Source organism: Myotis lucifugus, unplaced genomic scaffold (assembly GCF_000147115.1).
Source record: "Myotis lucifugus unplaced genomic scaffold, Myoluc2.0 scaffold_92, whole genome shotgun sequence".
Taxonomy (NCBI): Eukaryota; Metazoa; Chordata; class Mammalia; order Chiroptera; family Vespertilionidae; genus Myotis; species Myotis lucifugus.
Window position 1 is genome coordinate 3,467,603 of NW_005871140.1, and position 21,477 is coordinate 3,489,079.

The 21,477-nt window shown below is 33.9% G+C and overlaps 2 protein-coding genes across 10 annotated transcripts in view; one reads left to right on the top strand and one right to left on the bottom strand.

Moving 5' to 3' along the window:
* The window catches only part of IMMP1L (inner mitochondrial membrane peptidase subunit 1), a 39,248-nt gene extending 24,445 nt beyond the window's left edge, over window positions 1–14,803 (bottom strand). For 3 of the 8 annotated variants that reach the window (XM_006091611.3, XM_023756381.1, XM_023756382.1), the window contains exons 1-3: window positions 14,565–14,803; window positions 7,812–7,927; window positions 1,207–1,462 (exon numbers count right to left, since the gene is read on the bottom strand). The gene's annotated coding sequence lies outside the window, so the exon portion shown is untranslated. Of the gene's footprint in view, window positions 1–1,206; window positions 1,463–7,811; window positions 7,928–13,990; window positions 14,242–14,269; window positions 14,507–14,564 lie in introns of those variants that run through there. The other 5 variants (XM_006091615.3, XM_006091613.3, XM_023756383.1 and 2 more) reach the window with 5 other exon arrangements.
* ELP4 (elongator acetyltransferase complex subunit 4) overlaps window positions 14,794–21,477 on the top strand; it is a 165,249-nt gene continuing 158,565 nt past the window's right edge. The window contains exon 1 of one of the 2 annotated variants that reach the window (XM_006091609.3): window positions 14,794–15,045. In XM_006091609.3, the coding sequence (XP_006091671.1) occupies window positions 14,823–15,045 (223 nt within the window). In that variant the 5' untranslated portion in view covers window positions 14,794–14,822. The remainder of the gene's footprint in view (window positions 15,046–21,477) is intronic. The other variant, XM_023756380.1, reaches the window with a different exon arrangement.

Here is a 21,477-nt window from a genome sequence, read left to right on the forward strand (position 1 = left end):
ACACATTTTCAAATACAATAGCTTAGATCTGGTTAAAACAAAATCCATGAAGAATGACAAGTTTGCTAGGTAGGTTTGACCAAAGATCTCTACATAAATTTATTATATTGCATTTATTGATTTTTCCAAGAAAGAAAATATGGAGAATATAATGTATTCTATGTAAACAGAGGCTATAAATAAATCAATATATCATTCATAATGGATAATTATATTTTAGTTATTATAATTCCAAAAAATATTTTAGTCACCTATATTTAGGTAAGATTTTAGAGCCTAAAAACATGATTAAGGTTTTCTAATCTAGCTCTTAAAAGACAAAGCTACTAAATAAAAAACAATAAGATAAAAATCAAGTTCTATGAATATTTTAAAAGTAAGTACTCTAGGATCATAACACTGACAACACTAATTATCTTTTCTAGTCTTGGCAGTTATGTTGCATACTGTTTGGGTGACTGATGGGATAATTTCATTTCATTTTGTCTCAGTTTATTCTGGACCATGTAAGAGAAGAATATTAAAATAATACCTCTAAACAAAGTACTTGATAAAGTTTTAGTTGAAATAAAATGCTTAAAAAATAAACCTCAATTAATGAATACATGATTCCAGAGCAAATAATTGAATCCCCATCTGCTTAAGGGAAAGTTTGACTAAGAATTTCTGATGTTAGAAAAATAAGTCTATTTAGTACTAATATTAGTTATTTTAGGACTTTTAAATATTAAGAGCATACATATACTTTCAGAAAGAGCCCTTTCATCAGCTAGCATTACTGTAACTATAAAAAAAAGTGTCTATATATTTTTATATCATTAAATGTTTTATTTACTAAAAATCATTTAATCAGCAGGAAAAAAAGCAGTTAAAATGTATGAAAAAACACATTATTCTGATTCCTTACACCTATACACATTTTACTTAATTTATTGATAATGGCTTTATACCCAAAAGAACACTGAAGTACTTAATTTAATATTTAATCTCAAATATAAATCTTCACCAATAGCAATTATACTATATCACTCAACTGGAAAAGGTATAAAAGACATTATTAATCATCATTTCTACTTGAATATTTAAATAAATTTTAACTCATACATAGTTTATAGTTTACATATGTCTTACATAATTTATAAGTCAAATAGCTAAAGCTCCATATTTTAAATAATTAATAGAAAGCATATTCTTTGCCTTGATCACCTGATTTTTTGTTGTTGTTTATAAAATTAATCACAGTTAGCAGGATAGAAATCGCTTTCAGCTTCATGAATGACATCCAAGAGATGGGAAAGGATTAGTTCTCAGTTGCTGCCAGTTATAGCGCCAGGTGGCTTTTTCTGCAGTGAAGGTGTTACCGATAATCCCATTACACTGGTACTAAATCTTGCAGACATCAAAATTATCACCAAGGTTCCTTTTCATCCCATCCTTTCCAAATGACTGGAAGTCGCTTCACCTGAAAGAAGTCAAATCCACATGCAGCTGCTGTTTTAGCAGGCAGCAAACTCCCTGAGAATGCCAGTCATGATTCAATTTTGCTGTGCTGGTGGCCCCCTATTCCCTGTCCAATAATACATCTGTTAAAAAATCGTACAGCTACAAATCAAGTTTAATCCTACCGGGGACCTCATGTTGGTCTTGTCTTCTAAAAAGGCAGCAGGTTCTGCTGTCTATCTTGGCCAGCGTCTGGGGAATACTCTTTAAATCCCAGCCCTACTTAGAAGAATAAGCTAAGGATCACAACACATGACCTCAAAAACCCTGATATGACTATATCCTGACCCAGAGGCATTCATTCTAGGTGAAGATTAGAACTTTGCATAATAAGATTACACAGCAAGTGAATGATATCAAGGGACTATCCATATGCAGCCGCCTGGTTTTCTATAGACAGCCTGTGCTCTGCAATATGCAGTACAGACGAAAAGGAGCTTGGTCTTTCTAGCTGAAATAAAATAGATTCACATAAATTAGTTGGCCGTTTCCAGATTCCTAAATCCCCCATTACATCTTTTATTGACAGCTCCTGTGAGGATAGCACAAATGTTATTCCTTTTTATTCTGTGCTCCTATAACAATCATGCTCTGTAATTGAAATGTACATAGATTATGGCTTGAAATTAACATCTTGTTTGCTGTAATCTTGGATTACAATTCACTGTGTACATAATAAAATTAGGAAATCAATGGATGGATTTATCAGCTCCAAAAAACTAGAGGTATTGTTTAAAGAATAGCTTAACATTTTGCGCCAACACTTTAAATGTAGAAGTCACAGAAAGATGTCAATAAAAATTTGAGTGAAAAAATACAAACATCAGCCAATATCTATGTAAGCTAGATTACATATGAATTAGCTCAATTCCCTCAAAATTCAAAAATATGAAAGATTCAGAGATCTCATGAACATATCATTTTCTCTCTAAACCATACTTGAGCAAGGTCAATTACACATAAGGTCTCTACTTTTATAAAGTACAGAAGCAGTATTTTATACTAAGCACCTTGATCATTTTGTATTTTAAGATATTTGAATCCATTCAAACCAATTACAATTCAAGGTTTTAGAGTTCTTAACAATATGTTTTTAAAGTATTTAATGAAATAACTTCTTATATTGGAATATATACAGAGCATTTTAACTGTATAGAATCCTAGAGATGTTTAGAAAACAATACGTTATGTTAAGCTTTTTTCTTCTAGAAGTTTAAAGCTATACCAGCTCTAAGCAAGTTTATATGAAAAGAAAGATTCCTATCATTCATGCAAACACCTATTCATGCAAACACAGAAAAATTATAAGCATGCGAAGAGGAATTCTCAACTTTATATTTTAAAAAAAACTATTGAGATTTGCCATGGGATTCATGTAAAACTAATCTCCTTGGTATACTTGAACTATGGCTTGTTTGACAGGTTCTATTTGCCCACAATTGCTGAGGAACATACCACATACCTTATATTAGTCATTTTCTCCTTATAATCACAGTATCTTTAAGCATATCTACACAATATCTGTTAAGTACTCAGGAGTCAGGTGTTATAATTCTGATTTTGTGTATTAAACAGGCATGTATAACCCAACAATATTGTGTAACTTCAACTACATACATAGCACATGTATACTCTTTGATTGACTTGATTAGGATATTATTAAAAAAATAATGAGAAATGCAAAAAATACACATTTCTGTTATGATATTTACATGTAATACTTTAGAGCTATACTGTTTAATAAAGTAGCCACTGGCTACATATGGCTATTGAACACTTGAAATGTGACTACTCCAAACTGAGAGGTATTGTAAGAATAAAATATTCTTACACAGGACTTTAAAGACTTAGTACAAAAAAAGTAAAATATTTTATATATTAATTATATGTTGAAAAGATAGTAATTTAGATACAGCAGGTTAAATAAAATACATATATAACTCATATTTCTATTGGACAGCACTGTTTTAGCAGATTACATATTTTTAATAATATATTCTTAAACTAATTAAAATTGTACAACTAATAAAAATACTAAAGCAGAGGGTTATTATGGAAGAACAAACATTACATTCTAGTGTTAAATCTGGTAGATAAGCTTAGTAAAGAAAGAAGAAAATGCAGTCATTTTAGAATCTATTTCATATCTCTAGCTTAAGGGTAGTGAGGAAGGAGGGACTAGCCAAATTACTGACCATTGTGAACCAAAAGAGTATAATGTGTTATAGTTAGAAAAATGTTTTAGTCCAGTAAGCATAGGCTTTTAGAAAAAGTACATCTTGAGCAACTTCATAAAAGACTACTAAGGTCTGTGTGTACCACTCACTGAGTCCAATAGACAGCAACTTCAAATAACATGTCTGCATCTACCAAGTGCCATGATTTTTTCCCTAAGGTGCTATATAATTATTTATATTCAAATTTTTCAAATACATCATAATAACTACATAGATTTGAAGCATTTAGTATATTTCAGAATTTTAGAAAAATGAAAAAGTTCAATTTTATAAATTATTAAAAGGCTGCTTTTCCATTAGTCATTTCATTATCCATCAATGTAGGTTTATAAAATTTCATTAATAAAAATAGTTTTACAGAAACAAGGAAAACTGTAAATAGTTAAAATATAAAATGTATGCCTAATTTAAGTAAAGAAAGTTAATGGTAGATTTAGAATAACCAAAGAAAATTGATATTATACAATTAAAATACAAAGTCTATCTATGTCACACATTGGGAATTTCTATAAAGAGTAGTACATAAAGTATTAACTCATTTAAAAGTTACTTTTTCATAATTATTCCTTTATAATATAATATTTATCTAAAATACTAAGACTGAAGATGATACATGAGTATCAATAAATAAGATGGATAACATCGAAATCAGTTCTTTATAACCTAGCCATGCCACTTTTTCCTACCTTTTTAAAATTATGTATTTCTTTCCTTTCCTGGTTACAAGTATCACATATACACACAGACACAGACAAACACACACATATAAAAACAAAGTAATAACAATAAAAAACTTTCTAATCATCAATATATGAGAGCAATGATATTCCGTCTAAGTTAATCCCCAGACATCCAAATTCATGAATAAAAATTCATCAGTTTTAAATACACTGAGCCTATTAAGCAAGAACAAAAGCATATGCACAAAAGAGCTTTTAATATATTTCAAAGCCCACAAGAGCCATGGTCTCATTAAAATTATAAATTACACAAACATGGAATGAAGATTCAAACTGCAGTGCAGCTAAGCAGATTACAGAAAACCCCGCGTTCCATATGATAACACACCATGGCCCTCCCAGATGGGGGCTTGGAACAAAAAGGCCATCACCACAGCTAGGGAAAACCTCCTTGTGATCTCTGGTTTCTGTTCAGCAGATGACAGCCAAATAATATGTTGATTATTCTGTTTGTGCTGCTAAGCTTGTAAGATGGAATAAAAGCGATATGATCTATTGTGAACCCAATGCTAATGTGTTGCTCCACTCATAAATAATATACTGAATTTATTTTGAAACTACCTTTTATCTGTATTTCAGTTTTTAAATGCATGAATTAAAATAAAAGCCAAGATAAAATATTATTTAATTTGATGCTTTAAACTAAGAAATGTAGATGACAAGTGAAAAATATCTAAGTGCTTAGTTAAGAGCCTTTCTATAATTTCACCACTGTGATCACAGACAAAATACATTTTTAAATAGGCAATTTCTCTCATTAAGAAATATAAATGTAGACTTAAGTAATACAGTAAGTTAATAATATACATTATTGACAAAATAAAAACTAAAATACTAGAGTATATAAAAATACTTTTCTGCAATACAAATAATGGCACATAATCAGAATATATGTCTCATATACTTCTGAATAATAAAAAGTATCACTGAAAGCCTTGTGAATGTTCATAACTTATACACAAATGAATGCTCACCTACCTACAATCAAAATAATTAAAAAGAAGCTTATAAAATAATTCTCAAATTAACAGCCAGCATTTCATATTGCTTTGATGACAAAAACTAAAACCTAATTTTTCCCTCGCTGAAATATCCCAAACTTTAACAGAATGAACTATACTTAAATGAGGTAACTGGCATTGTGTCTGTAAATACTTCACCAAACTTTATATTTCATGGATAAAAATTTTTATGATTACTAGCACTATTTAAAATATTGAAAATCATAACATTTATTTTCCCACCCCAGAAATCCTTCCCTGAATAATCTTGTAGAATTAGCTGACAGGCAAGCAACATAAATAAAGAAGTACATTAAAGTTATAGTTGAGGCAAACATAGATAAACATACTGTTTTCTTAAGGGAGTATTTAGTAAAAAAGCACATAAGTATGGCCATTAACATAAATCCACCTCTCTTTTCTGTTTAGAGGTATAGATTTTTGAGTCTAAAAACCAGAGCAAAATTGCCTAACATGAAAAATACAATCTAAAATTATGGGTATAAAATGTAAAACAATAATACTGTTAGAGAAAAACAGAATACAGACCATCTTTGGAATAGACAAATATTTCTTAAAGAAGAGGTAAAGAGCACTAAACATAAATGACAAACTAGACGACTTTAAAGTCATAATCATCTGTTCATCAAAAGCACTATTAATAAATTGAGAGGGCAAACCTCAGAGCAGGAGAAATGTTTGCAATACCTATATTAGATGAAGGACTCATATTCCAAATATATAAAAAACATCTACAAGTCACAGAAAAAGACAGCCAAACAGAAACGTGGGCAAGAGAAATGAACAGTTACTTCACAAAAGAGAATAATGAAATAGGCAATATACATCGAATGAAAAGGTGCTCAACTTCATTAATCATCAGGGAACTAAAGAATAAAATGATAATGATTTACTATTTATACACACCAGAATCTGAAAAATATAAAGAGGTGGATAAAAGAATCGAGTGTTGGCAAAGACGTGGAGCAACTAGAGCTCTCATATAAATGTAAACTAGTACCATTTTAGAAAACTGGCAATACTGATTAAAGTTGGACATATATTCTTATGATCCAATAATTTTGCTCCTAGATATATCATCAAAAGAAACACATAAATATATTAATCAAGAGATATGTATTATGATGTTTATAACAGTGTTAGATGGAAACTTCCAAAATGTCCATTAATAGAATGGATAAACAATAGTTGTGATACAGTCATATGATGACATGCAGCAATGAAAATGAACAAAGTATGACTACATGCAACAATATGGACAAATCTCATGACAAAAGTTGAGCAAAGGAAACCAGACATAAAATAGACTGTATAATTCTATATAAAATATAAATACAAGCAAAACTAATGATGCTACTGAAAAGTCAGGTAGGGGTTATTCTAGTGCAGGGAGGGAAATAGTGACTGGAAGGAAACATGACGGTGTCGTCTAGGGTGTTGATAATGTTCTTTATCTAGGTGCTGGTTACATGGGTTTTTTTTGGCTTCTAAAAAATTCATTGAGCTGTCTACTTATAATATGTGTACTTTTCTGTATATAAGAGCTTTCTTTTAAAACGCAGTTTTACACACAGATACACAAAAGCAGTCAAAATCCTTGTCATAGGAAAAAACTAAGGGTTCTGAGACAGTTCATTTAAATAATCAAATTTTCAACTTACTAGATTTTGTATACCATTCCAGATTTTCTTATGCAAATATAAGCATCTCTAGATATATTCATATTTTGGTTCCCCGCCCTTTTACACAATAAGTAGTTTACAATACATTGTTTGAATTCTGCTCTGTTGAAATAACAATGTATGTTTGAAAACTTCCAAATCTGCATATAGAGAACATCCTTTCTTTTTTTAAAGCTGTATAGCTAGGCCACAGATCATTTAACAAGTACCCTATGGGTAGATATTAGGGTGTTTCCAATAGTTTGCTACTACAAAAAGAAAAAAATATAATGTAAACTCTAATGTATGTTGGTTATAACTTTTAGATGCCATTAAACAGGAAACAGACAATGAAAATTAGAAGCAAGACTATCAGCACTTTCATCATATTCCAGATATCAACACAATGACAATGGTATTACTCATTATAACAGAGTTGCTTTTGTCATATACTATTTTGTGTGTGTGTGTGTGTGTGTGTGTGTGTGAATGTAGCCAAGGATTCCCCTCCAGCTAACCAGTTACTTGTCCATCTATTAAGTGCCAACCTTCAAAAATTAGTGTCCAGCAGGGAGCAGCATTAGGGCATTCATAAGACTTAACTTGAACACAAACCAGACAGAAAAAAAATGAGGAAAAGAGCCCACTTACCATAGATCTGTTCTACAATACATTCAAAGTTTAGAGTTGTTGCAGGGCTTCCAGGAAAAAAAAAAGCATCTAACGCATCTCAAAGCATATGTGGGTGACCCATGGTTTCAGGATTTCTAAAGTAGAAAATCAAAATTATATTAGTTAAAGGCTTTTCTCAGCTATGTTGATTTGAGTTAACATATATGACTAAATGTTTCTCAATTGTTAAGATTCATCTTCCTCTTTAGCAGGTCAATGGGATTTTGAATTCAGATATTCAATGATACTTTGGATAAAATGATTTTAAAAAACAGAATATTCAAGTTCTTTATGAGGGAATTTAAAGTAGGAGAAGAAAGTAAGTGGGTAACATAATGTATCAATCAACCTAAAGAGAACTGTGTTCAAGGACTTAAGGAAGTTGATCACACCAACCGCATACAGTTCTGATATATTAAATTAATTTCTACATGTCAGCATGAATATCTAAAGTTAATTTTAAGCATGAAAAGGCAGCAGAGAAGTAGTTTGTAATGCTGATGTGCTAAGACTAATTAAACAGATATTTACTCGATATGAAGAATGTATACGATATTGTTGAAAAACTCTGTGACAAGCTATAATATGACAAAGGTAAAATATATTATGGTTGATACTGTCTTGGATGTCAAAACCTGCCTCATATTCAACCATAATAACTCCATTACAATTCTTATGATTAAGAGAAAAAGTTTTATCATTTTTATTTGAAATGTTAAAAGTTTGCTCTATATGTGTTTACATGTGACATTTGAGTCTACACTGAAAACTAAATTTTTGTCATTAAAAGAAGATAACAGCATATGAATACTCATCTTAAAATATACAATTACATAGAATATACAATATCACATATTAATATGTTAATGAATATGTAACAAGTTTCCTACTATTTTCTTCTGGCAAAATGATATGAGAATCTTGAGTGCATATCAAGACTACAGTGACTCTCTAATAATTATCATTAATTTGACTGAAGCTGAAAGAAACTCTCATATCTTAGTCTTCTATCCTTTATCATTAAGCTATTCATGACATTTTTTCTTATCCTTTGCTCTCCTTAAAGTCTTCCTCTTATCCTGTTTCTTGCCTTTGCTACTGTACATTGCACTTTTCCAATACTTCCTCATTTCTGCCAAATCTATCTTTCTTCTCTTTACTGCTTCACAAATAGAATGTTGAGCAAAAAAAGTCAAAGATAAGAATAAAAAGTGTATTGCTTCATATATATAAAGTACAAAACAGGTAAAACAAATCTATAATCCTGGAACTCAGGACTAAGATTTCCCTTCATGAGTACTAGTATACTGATAGGAAACAAAAAGGAATTATGTGGTGTCCACCAATTCCCTCTGTGCAGGCATAACCATGGCATTCATTCATTCAATCATGCTACCAGAGTATCATGAGACTCTGTAGTAAGCCTCCACAATATCTGTTACATGCTTTATCTGCACTGACACAATGGGAAAAGCCACTGAGTTAATTTTTGTGAAAGGTGTAATAAAGTCTATGTCTAGATTCTTTTGGTGGGGGCGGGGAGGGGGGGATGTGTATGCCTATGTGTTCCAGCACAATTCGTTGAAAAGACTATCTTTGGTATTGCTTTTGCTATTTTATCAAAGGTCAGTAGACTATAGTTGAGTGTATTTCTGGGCTATTCTGTTCCACAAATCTGTCTATTCTTTTGTCCATACTATATTGTTTTGATTACTATAGCTTTATAGTAATCTTGAAGTTTGGTAACAGTGGTCCTTCAACTTTGATTTTCTTCTTCATTGTGTTGGCTATTCTGGGTCTTTTGCCTCAATCAGCTTATATCTGTAAAGTAACTTGATGGAATTTTTATTGGAATTGCATTGAATCTATAGATCATGTTGGAAAGAATTGATATTTTGACAATATTGATCTCCTACCCATGAAAATTGAATGTTTCCATTTACTTAGTTCTTCCATTTTGCTCATCAGAGTTTTGTAGTTTTCCTCATATAGACCTTGTATGCATTTTTTTAGATTTATGCCTAAGTATTTCTTTTTTTTATACTAATGTCAATTGCATTTTTTTAATTTCCAATTTTATTTGTTCATTGTTAGTATACTGGAGCTGATTTTATTTTGATAGGATGATAAGATGGCTTTACTGAATATGGTGAGTACAGAAGAATAAATAACAGAATTTAGAAAATAAGGGAATTTATAGAGTGATGTGCCTACAGAAGTAGGTAGAAGGAACTACATGCAGGTCCTTAAGAAGTTTTGTTTTATATTATATGATTATATTATATGATCATATTTCTATTGAAAAGGTCGGGATGGCTCTTGAATGGAGAATGTACTACAAGAGAACCAAAGAAGGGCTAAATGCCCTAGAATAGATCAGAGAGCTATTAAGAGGTAAATTCACAGGTCTTGGTAATGGACTGCATATGGCAAAATGCAACTTGAAATAGGAATTGAGTGAAGTTCCATTGCTTAGGCAACTAACTCTACAAATTGTCTTATCATTTAATAAGATACAAAACATTAGAGCGAGAATAGGGAACCTTTTTTCTGCCCAGGGCCATTTGGGTATTTATAACATCATTCTTAGGCCATACAAAATTATCAATTTAAAAATTACCCTAATATATTTGGTCAAACATTTAATTAACTACCCCTAATGCCTTGGCAGAGCCAGACCAAATGATTTTGCAGGCCTTATACAGCTCTTGGGCCCAACATTCCCCACCCCTGCACTAGAGGAAGTTCAGTCTGGGGTATTGTGAGGTTAAGGTTCCATTAAGACTTTTAAAAAATAGGTAAATATATGAATTTATGATTCTGGAGGTCAGAGAAGCAATCTGTACTATAAATGTTAGACATTGGTATATAAATTGTAACTGAGGTCCTGGGAGTGGATGAAGGTAATAAAGAACATGGTAAAAAGATAAAATGGTCCTAAGGACTTCAAGATTTAATGGCAGAAAGCAAGAGCCTTACTTTTTTAATACCCTCTAGCCATTGAATTGTCCCTTCTTTCAAACACTAATCCCTCTCCTGTGCTCCAATTCCATTCCTTCTACCTCATTCAAGTCCTTTTATCAATTGTCTAAAGTTGTTTTACAGTGCCTCTTAAACAACAAAACTCCTCCCTTGATTTTTTTGTCATCTCTTTCTATCCCCTCCCACCACTCCAGAACAAATTTTTCTAAAATGTAAAGTGGTCTATTTTTATGGAATATTCAACTTCACTTGCCATTTAATTCTAAATACAATTATTTGACTTTTCAGTTTAACAAAATAAACCATTATTACTAAATCAAATAATCACTTTCCAATTCTTATTTTGTTTTCTGTTCCTCTGCCCAGCTTGTAAATACTTATGTTCCCCAAAGTTTATTCTTAGTTCTTTTTTCTTCTGATTCTAAAATTACATTTCCTGGGGTAAACTTCCATCATATGCTAATTAACTTCAAATCTATGTTTCATCTAGAGTTCCCTCTTTCACATAATCCACTGTGCATTGGATATTTCCACTTGAATACTCCATAGGTTCCTCCAATTATATACATTTTTTAAAAATACTCATTTTATGATCTCCCATTCCCTAAAATAACCAACATAACTACAAAATTCTGCTGTCTCTCCTTTATCCTTTATCCTCTACTAGAGGCCCGGTGCACAAAATTCGATCCCTATGGGATCAGGGCCTAAACCAGCAGTTGGACATTCCTCTCACCATCCGGGACTGCTGGCTCCCCAACTGCTCGCCTGCCTGCCTATCTGATTGCCCCTAACTGCTTCTGCCTGCCAACCTGATCACCCCCTACCACTCCCCTGCCAGCCTGATGGACGCCTAATTGCTCCCCTGCCAGCCCAATTGCCCCCAACTGCCCTCCCCTGCCGGCCCATTCCCTAACTGCCGTCCCCTACAGGCCTGGTCGCCCCCAACTGCCCTCCCCTGCTGGCCTGGTCACCCCCAACTGCCCTCCCCCTGCCAGCCCGGTCACCCCCAACTGCCCTCCCCTGCTGGCCCAGTCCCCTAACTGCCCTCCCCTACAGGTGTGGTCATCCCCCAACTGCTCTCCCCTGCAGGCCTGGTCACTCCTAACTGCCCTCCCCTGCCAGCCATCTTGTGGCTGTGTGAACAGCCATCTTGAGGGTGTGGCAGTCAATTAGCATATTCCCTCCTTATTGGCTGTGGGTGCTGCCATCTTTGTGATGGTGTGAGGGTCAATTAACATATTCCCTCTTTATTAGATAGGATCACCCACAAAGCTGTTCAAGGCAGAAACCTGTTAATCATCTTTGGTTCCTCCTGTCAACAACCTTCCTTGATCATATCAATTCTACCCCTTATAGTAATATCTTAATTCACTCCATTCTCTTTATTCCAGTCACACTTTTAGACAATCCATTTTCTTCTAGCATGTTTAGCCGAAACATAATGATCAAATATAATCACTGTCATCCTTTCCTTAAAAGTTTTCAATGATTTCCCATTTCCTATTATCCCTAAAGGAAAAAAATCTACTACCTTAAGAAAACCAATTAGACCTTCTCCAATCTCCCCTTCTATTCATACTATGCATAAACCATGAGAACTACTTACACAGAAGCAATGAGAACAGATTTACTGAAGGAGCCGTCTTACTATTCTCTGCAATGGCTTCCATTCTCTATAATGATTATATCACCTACACATTCTTTAAAACTCAGGTTAAGCTTTCTCATCAGGGGAAACTTTCCAAGGCCCTTCTCAGTACAAGTTAGGTATCATACATTTGTCCTCCAATAGAAATTATATAGCATACTTTAGTATTCTATTTATCCACCTATGTCCCTCAACTGTGCACTCAAGGAAGGCAGAGACTAAGTATTCTTTTTCCTGTAACCTGTGTACTTAGCTCATTACCTGGAAATTAATTAATTAATTATTATTCATCATTAACAGCACACCTAAACATATACCTTTTTATCTCTTCGCTTCTAAAAATACACTGTATTTAATCCAATGCCTTATATTCAACTCTATATACTGGTAAATTCAAATATCTGTGATTATTTGCTTTGAGAGCGAAAGTTTTGTCTTTGTAAAAAAAATCAAGACAAATTAAATTATCCTCTGATAATTTTATACTATTCCAAAGATACAGCCTAACTTTAGAAATTCCTTGGGTGCATATGTCATGTTTCCCAAATTATAAAAGTTGAAAACAATTCTTCAGTTCTAGTAATAAGGCAAATAAAGCATCACATCATCATCCTTAGAAAACCAAAGGGTAAACAGAGTAGGAGACAAGGGAATAGGAAAAATAAAATGTAAAAAATCAGTATTTAAGAGCAACAAAAATATCCAAGATGTTTCTATTTGATATTAAAATGCTTTGACACTTTTTGTTTTGCTCTTCTTAGTAGTTACTACAGGACAAAATTTGTACATATTGCTCAATGTATTCAAGTGCTGTTCTGTTTTCTAATGTTAATCTTTTCTCCCCTCACATAAGAACATTTTTATTTCTGTAGGCCTAAAAATGACAAGATTAGGTCTAAGCAAAGAGTAAGCACTTAACAGCTATTTACTGAATGATTTAGATATATACTGGCAAAAGATCCAAAATAAAAACATCTAAACCTCATCAAACTTTCCAGATGATATCGTTGAATGGCAACATGAGTTTGTTTTTTTCCTGAACATTTTTCTTAAAAAAAAAAAAAAAATCCAGAAAATGAAAGACCTCCCCAAATGAAAAACTCCAGTCACTACTTAGCAAACTAATTTTGATGTATCAAACAGAACCTGCCAAAGAGTTTTAACGGGTCATTGAGATTTAAAACAATTCAATGGCAAGAACTGCCATGAGGTTTGGTTGTATTTTAAAAGTAGCATACATCACTGTCAAAACCAGTCATAACTTTGTAGTACAGGCATGATTTGGGAGTCTTTTTATAGTTTAAACTTGTCAATCATGAATGCTTTTAAAAATCACTTACCCACCACACACACACACACACACACACACGCTCAGTTTTAAGAAAAATTTTAAATCGAAAGACACAGCTCTAAATTACATTTTCCCCCTGCACATAAAATTCCTATTCTAATAAGAAAAGAAAGCTCTCATTTCAAAGTTCACAAATCACTAGGAAAATAAAGTACATACACATTTCATTCTTACCAGTTTTTTTTTTTGGAAGAATACCTCAAGTAGTTTGTTATTTGAAGGTGCCTTAACAGCAAACGACAATTAAATGTGTGAACAAGGTTGTCAGAGTAACACTTGTCATTCACACCACTTATGGAAAGGGACTTTCAGAAGCATTAATTAAAATTAACGAAAGCTTGTCACGGGGACGTGCCAGAGAAGTACATTTTGTCATTTGCTCTTAGAATCAGAGGGAAACCAAAGCGGCTCCAAGCTCAAGAGTTTTCACTCTAAGGTCTAAACCCAACCCACCTGCCACTGACAAACTGAGCTCAGATGCTCAGCAAGCAACTCATTAAGGTGAGTTCCGATTCCTTCAGTATAACACAACCATTTAAAAAAAATTAGTGACTTCAGGTGAAGACGATGAATTTTCAATCAGATATCAGAAGAGAAAGGGGCGGGGAAATGTATCTTTCCTCTTCACAGACAAGCCTAGGTGAAAAGTCCTACTGGCAGTTGCTTGATATTTCGCTCCACCGATCGCTTCTGTAATTAAACGTGCATGAAGACACTCAAAACGAGAGCAAAGTTGTATATTACCCACCTCTTGCCCCAAAGAACCCCGGAAGGCTCTCACCCAGGGCTCAGGGGGGCCTTTCTCACCTGGGTCCCGCACAAGTCCGCCGTCCTCACGCAGAGAGCACTTTTCAGCAAGACGCCTTGCTATTGGTTGACTTAAGACGGAACTCTCAGTTCTATTGGCTACGAGAGCCGTAAGGGGGCGGGAGTTGGGGGCTGGCGCTGACAGGCCGGCTACGGGAGTTCCCAGAGTTCCTATTGGGTCTACGCGGGAAGCGCCAAGATGGCGGCAGAGGGAACCAGCGGCCCCGGCGCCTGGAGTCCTGGGTCTGTGGCGGCGGCAGCCAGCAAACACAACGTCACCAGTTTCCAGAGAAGGGGTCCGAGAGCCAGCGGCACCGAGAGCGGCGGCTGTCGACTGGTGTCCATCGCAGGCACACGGCCGTCGGTGCGGAACGGACAGCTGCTGGTATCAACCGGGCTCCCAGCCCTGGACCAGCTCTTAGGTCGGTTCAGAACGGAGATCTAGGCTCGACAGAGGGAAAGCAAGGGAGGGGACTTGCTGGGGGAGCTCGCCTGACCCCACGTGTCTGTGTGGCCCCCCCGCCTTCGGACGTGGAGAGATGGCCTGGTCTGAGAGAGTGGAGGGAGGAGGGGTTGCATGGAGACTTGGAAATGCTGTTAACCAGACCGGTGCTGGTGCTCCCACTGTCACTCGGTTCCTGCCCAGCAGCCTTTTTCTAGTTTGCGACCGGATCCCTTCGTGCTGTTACCTCGGTCAAGGGGAGTTACGTTTGGAGACGGTGCGGCCGTCCTCTCTAGAACCCCCTCCAGGTCTCTGCCACCCCCAGGTAGTTCGTGGTTTGGATTAACCTGCAAAAGTTGGTATCACTGTGAGAGATGGGCTTCATTGGAAGATATTGGGGGAAAAAAAGAAAAAGTAACTTCCTGTCTTCCACCGCCAGGCTGCTCATCTCCGGTTCTGAATCTTTAAACAAACCACGTTGGCTTGAAAAGAATGGATTAAAGGTTTATGTAGATCCCAAGTAGTTACACGCGTATCTGCTGCGTTAAATACACTTATGTTTCTGTTCGATTTTTTTCTCTATTAACTCATTTTAACGAGTGAAAGAAGGGCAGTTCCTAGGCGTCCCTGTATAATCTCTGGAGCCTTTCTTTCATGACAAGCCTGCTATGAATATGCTTGTTTTGTAACTGTTACACTGAAAGGATTGACCAGATTAGGTTGGTAGGACAGAACTCCTATGTTAATAAAGGTTGTGAATTAGTTAATTCCTATCTGAATGCTGCTTCATTCAAAAAGATGTATGTTTGTATCTCATGACTTCTTAATAGTGTGTGATATGTGCCAGTTAAATCTTGTACACTTTCATAAAATTCTAGAAATGCCATTGCTTGTTCTTGTACTTCACTCGACATTTTTCCCTCTGTAATCCCTCCACCCCTAGCCCCCAGCCCCACCCTGCAAAGTTTAATGCAAAGGAAAGTGACAAGGCAAGCAACCAGTGAGAAAGAATATGGTTGGGTTTTTTTTTGCCTCTGTTATTTCATGTCCTTAACTGGATCTTGGTTATTTCTACATAAGTCTAAGTATTTTTCACTTAATTCTTTCAAGTCTATTGCCTTCCTAAATTGCATGGTACTACAAACAAAAATTATTCAGAATATCTCGTTGGCAAGTATTTATCTCACTTTTTTTTTTTAACCCTTGCAACCTTACTTGGGTGTGATCCTATATTTGAACTTAAAACTTGGAAGCTGTTTTCAAATTGAAGTTCAAATATAGGATTACACCAAGTGTTTAAATATATGTAATATGTATTATACGTGATTATATATTCAATTGAGATAAGTAATTTTACTCACTGGATCCTGAAACTCTCCAAACAAAAAGGTCACATTTCTGACGTTATATTCTTCAGTTCCTAATTAGAGTAACAAAATGTGCCTAGCACAGTTCCTGTCACTTAGTAGATTCTCAATAAGTTCTTGATTGAAAAATAAAATAATGTGTAGAAAAAAACAGCAAAAACCTGGACAAGAATTTATGAAACATGTAAGATGGAGCTCAAAAAACAGACTCAGAAATTAAGTTACATGAACAGCCACAAAACCATTGACAGCCTGGGCTGATTTTTAGGCTCCAGATTTAGTGCTCTGCAAATGCTACAGCTGTTTCAAATTTTTGAGAACTCTTTTCAAATGATTTTAACCATTTATTGAACCTGAGACTAGTGATTTAACTATAGTCCCTGGAAGCACCCCACCAAAAAGGTAACTCAAAGCAACTTCCTCATGTGTTTCTACAGTGATATAAACTTGAACTCTAATTTCAAAATTTCCCAGGTATGCTTGAGGATAGGGACTCTAGTATTTGACTGTAACAAGCTTATGCTAAAAATTAGTGTTCATTAAGATGATTGCAATGAGTATCAGTTTTTAGAGATTTTGAAATATTTTTTACGTGTGTATAGTTAACTCTCAATGTACAAAGGAGGGGAAGAAGTTGTTATAGGAATTACTACATTTGGAATAATAATATGTGCAGAAGTATTTTAGTTGTTAACTTCTTAATGCCATTTTTGTATTTTCATGTTCTATTTTGTATGGCCCTGTGGAGCAAACCCGTTACATTTGTTTTTCATTAAAACATTATTTGAAAGTGAAACATTTGGCTGCTAATGTGTATATACATAGGTATAAGCAATTCAGATTATGTTGTTACTCACATGTTATTTGACTGGGATTCTGACAAGCGTAATATGACCATATTGTGACAAAATGTAATGATAGGATGGTATATCAGGATGATGAAACTATACTGTGACATTATATTGTTGCCTAAATAAATTCAGTAATTACTGGGTAACAAGTAAATACCATATTGTTATTGCCATACAATACAGCGATATTTTACTGTTGCCACTGTGACATCATTGTAATTTTAAGCAGAGATGCAAAATATACTTAAAAGTCATCATACAAGCTAATTAAATAATATTCTCAAATTTCTATTCTTACTACTCCAAGAGCAAAGTGTTTCATAAATTTGAGAATTTCCTATATATGGATCTTCTAAACATGATCTAATCATATTAAATATTTTTGTTCTGTCAACTGAATTTTATTGTTAGATACTGATAGACATTTCCCAAGTGGGCTACATTTAAATTTTTCAGGTTCTGAGATTTCCTAATCCAGGTTCTCAACCCTGCCCTTTCAGGAAATTTATGTTGTTATTTGATGATACTACATGTAAATATTCCATTTTTCTTTTCCAGAACTTCCAAAGAGAGGTTATAGTGGGTAAAAGATTCTGGCAGAATTTCTTTTATCTTGCATATAAGGTGTAGTCCATTTTAGGGCCGTATCATTGAGTCTGTAGGAATTATTCCCCAGCCTCATCCTTCAAAAAGATACTTAAAGAAAAGGTGACTTCAGGCTTGACTGGGTTAACTTCTTTGCTGTTTAGGACTTACTGAATTTTTATTGTCGGGTGAATGGCAGATAAGAATTTGGGGTAAATAATAATCCAGGAAGAGTATTCCAAAGAAGTTCGATATAGCTGCCATTTTCAACACTGATGTCAAAAAATAAATACTAGTGGGCTTATTTCCTTTGCTTCACTATATCAGTCTAGAGACTGTAGGAGATGTTCATTGAGTTTGGACTCAATAAAATAATCCTGGTTATGATATTTTAGAACTAAAAGCTGTAGCCTGTTCCTTTTTTTATGTAAAATTGTTTCATGTGATTTAATCTATATAACCATTGTCACTTCATAGCTTTTTGTATTTGATTCCTATATTTGCCCAGTCAATAATTATTATAATTAAGAGTTGTCAGGATGTCTTATACTCCTAGAGAGAGAAGAAAAGGTAGATTTATTAATGAAATAACTACAGTTTAATTTGAGGTATGACATTAAATATTTAAGGATATTGCTATGAACTAAGGAAAGGATATGTACTTGTTTTTAACATTACGTTTTCTCTAAAATGTCTTTCTATTCTTTTAAGCAAAACTATTCTTTTATAGAGAACACTTAAAAGGACTTGTTTAGTTCACTGTTACTTTTTCTAAGTGTTTTTCCTTTCCCTTTTATTTTCTCTTAACTTTGAAAAGGGAGATACCCTTGTTGTAAAATAAGGAATCATTGCTGGGCCTTCATATTCTAATATATTACTTTGACGTTATTTACCCACAATTTATAGCTTAATTAAAGATTTGTTTTGGGAAGTGTGGGGATTGAATATTCTTTCTTTAAAATAATATCGATATAATTTTCTAACTTCATACAAATTTTAAAAAATCCTTTACCTCATATTTAAAAAATCATAAGATAGGAAAATATTGGCACTTAATCACAAGATCTTAAATTTTCTTTAATGTTTTCTAAAGCATTAGATTTTTTTCTAGTTTTAAGACAAAATGCTGTGTCATTTTTAAATATAAAATCTTGATGAAATTAATACATTACAATATGCTTGTAAACTCATGTAATCTTAAATGTGGGTATGATTTTTACTGCCTGTGTTTTTAGTAAGCTGGAGATAAATATATTTCTTAAGAAGGTCTAGAAGTAAAACCAAGTGTTATTTGCCTACAGACTTAGAAAGTGTCTCCATATTTCTATAAGATACAATTAAAGAAGACCATTTTACTTCATTGTATGTTTAATAAAGATATTATAATTGCTTACTTACCTGTCAAACGTTTTAGGGATTACTGATTTTAAAGATATATTAAAAGCTAGCTTTGGTTGAATATATTGTCAAAATATACTCTTGTGGTTGGTTGTTAGGCTTTCAAATTTTTGCAGGTGACATAACTACAAACTTATTCGAACTTACTCTAGTTTTGGCTGGCTGCGGTGGCTCAGTGGTTGAGCATTGACCTATGAACCAGGAGTTCTCAGTTCGATTCCCGGTCAGGGTGGGCTTGATCCCCAGGGAGGGGTATGCAGGAGGCAGCCAATCAATGATTCTCTCTCATCATTGATGTTTCTATCTTTCCTTCTCCCTTCTTTGGAACCAATAAAAATATTTTTAAAAACTCTAGTTTAAAATACAGCTAGAACTTCAGCATATCAAGTGAGGTATATCAAAATACCTTATACATAGATATTTGGGGAAAATTTGAGGTCTGTCACACTAAAATTTGGAAGACTAGAGGAACTGCTATGTGTGTGTGTGTATATATGTGTGTATAAGTACATCATATGCATAGAATAAAAGATTGACTTAAAAGTAGTTAATAAGATGAATCTATCAAAATGACCAACCATTATTAGAGCCAATACTAATTTGAGTAGTTAATTTACATAATAGAGATTTGAGTAGTTAATTTACATAATAGAGAAAATAGCAAAATTTTGTAAGAGAAATCTTGGTGGGATATTTGGTTGATAAAAGTCATTGAAATGTCCCCATTTTATAGTGTTTTACGTAATGTTGAACTTTCCAAAGATTAGAATTTTAATGTACATGAGATTTTTAAATGAGTGGTGTTTTCTGAATTATCAGGAACAGTAGCTTGTATCATTCTTACAGAAAATTACCTCTGTAGTATAGTCATTCACTGTTATGGTGATCATCTTTTATAAAGCAAGAACATTTTCAGTGGTTTGTTCTAATCAGAAAATAATAGCCAGAATGGCAAGGGTAGCTCTTACGAGTACCTCTCTGGGCCAGACACCTGAGCTACGTATCACTTCATTTAATTGGGAAACTATTCCTTGATCTGTTCTTATCATCCCACTGTGAATAGCATTCACAAAGTATCTTTATTTCTCTAAGTATTCCTTTACATGAAGCCTGGAAGCTTTATATAAATTCCTAACTTGAGAAGACATGAATGTAGACCCAGGAAAGTTGAGATAAATTTAAATCCTTCCTGTAAGATTTCGGTTAAGGAAAGAAAGGCAACTACCTTTTTATAGTACCCACTTAAGACTAGCCCACTGCAGAGTTTTATGTGCTTATATTTCATCTTGCCAGGCATGTAGCATGATAAGCCCATTTTGCAGATAAATTGGTGATTAGGAAATTAAATGTTTATTTTTGCATGCAAGGGAAAGTAGGGAAATAAGGAGTTGGAAAGTGTAATTTAAATGTTCAAAATGGATTTAAAAATGGTCTATATGGTTTATATGTGGCACAAACTGTACATAAAACATTTATCCTAATCTTGCCCAAAGAAAACCTTTTTTGCTCTAATCTTTTATGGCTCCTATCTTCACATAATTTTCAGTTTGTGTTTTAAGCTTTTGGTTTGAAGAACATTTGAAGTTGTCCTATGTACAGCTTTAAATGCTATAATGAAGGAACTTATCTAAATGTGAAATTAAAATATTTAGTTCTATAACAAATCCACTTAACAACAATATATAAGTTTTTTCTTGTTTTTTATTTTTTATTGTTTTCTCTATCAATTTTGAATGTTCTGCTTATAATCATAAAATCGCCAAATGTTGTATGTTACCAAATTTTAATTCTTTGAAAACAACATTTATGCTACTCACGAAGCAAAAAATAAACTCTAGCAAAGGAACTTTTCATACTAAGTTTTTCTATAAAACATTTGCCACTACAAGACTTTTGGGGGAAGTTCTTAATTAGTGTTCTATTGTTTAACCCTAAAGCATTCTAATTACATTGTGTTCAATTGTCCAACAACGTTGAGTATTTTTTTTTTTAGAGTTTGTATTCCATTTATTACAACAGCATCTGTATACATTTGAAGACTGTTCAGACATGTTTGCCTGCTAGGTGCCCTGGTGGGCTCTCTGGCAGGCCCCATAGCTGGGTGCCTCAGATCTGGGGACCAGTGTGGTCTCCAACAATTGAAGTTTTAATATTATCCTGGCTCTCCTCAGCCATGAGCTTCCTTAACACTCCTTGCCAGGCATGTAGTAT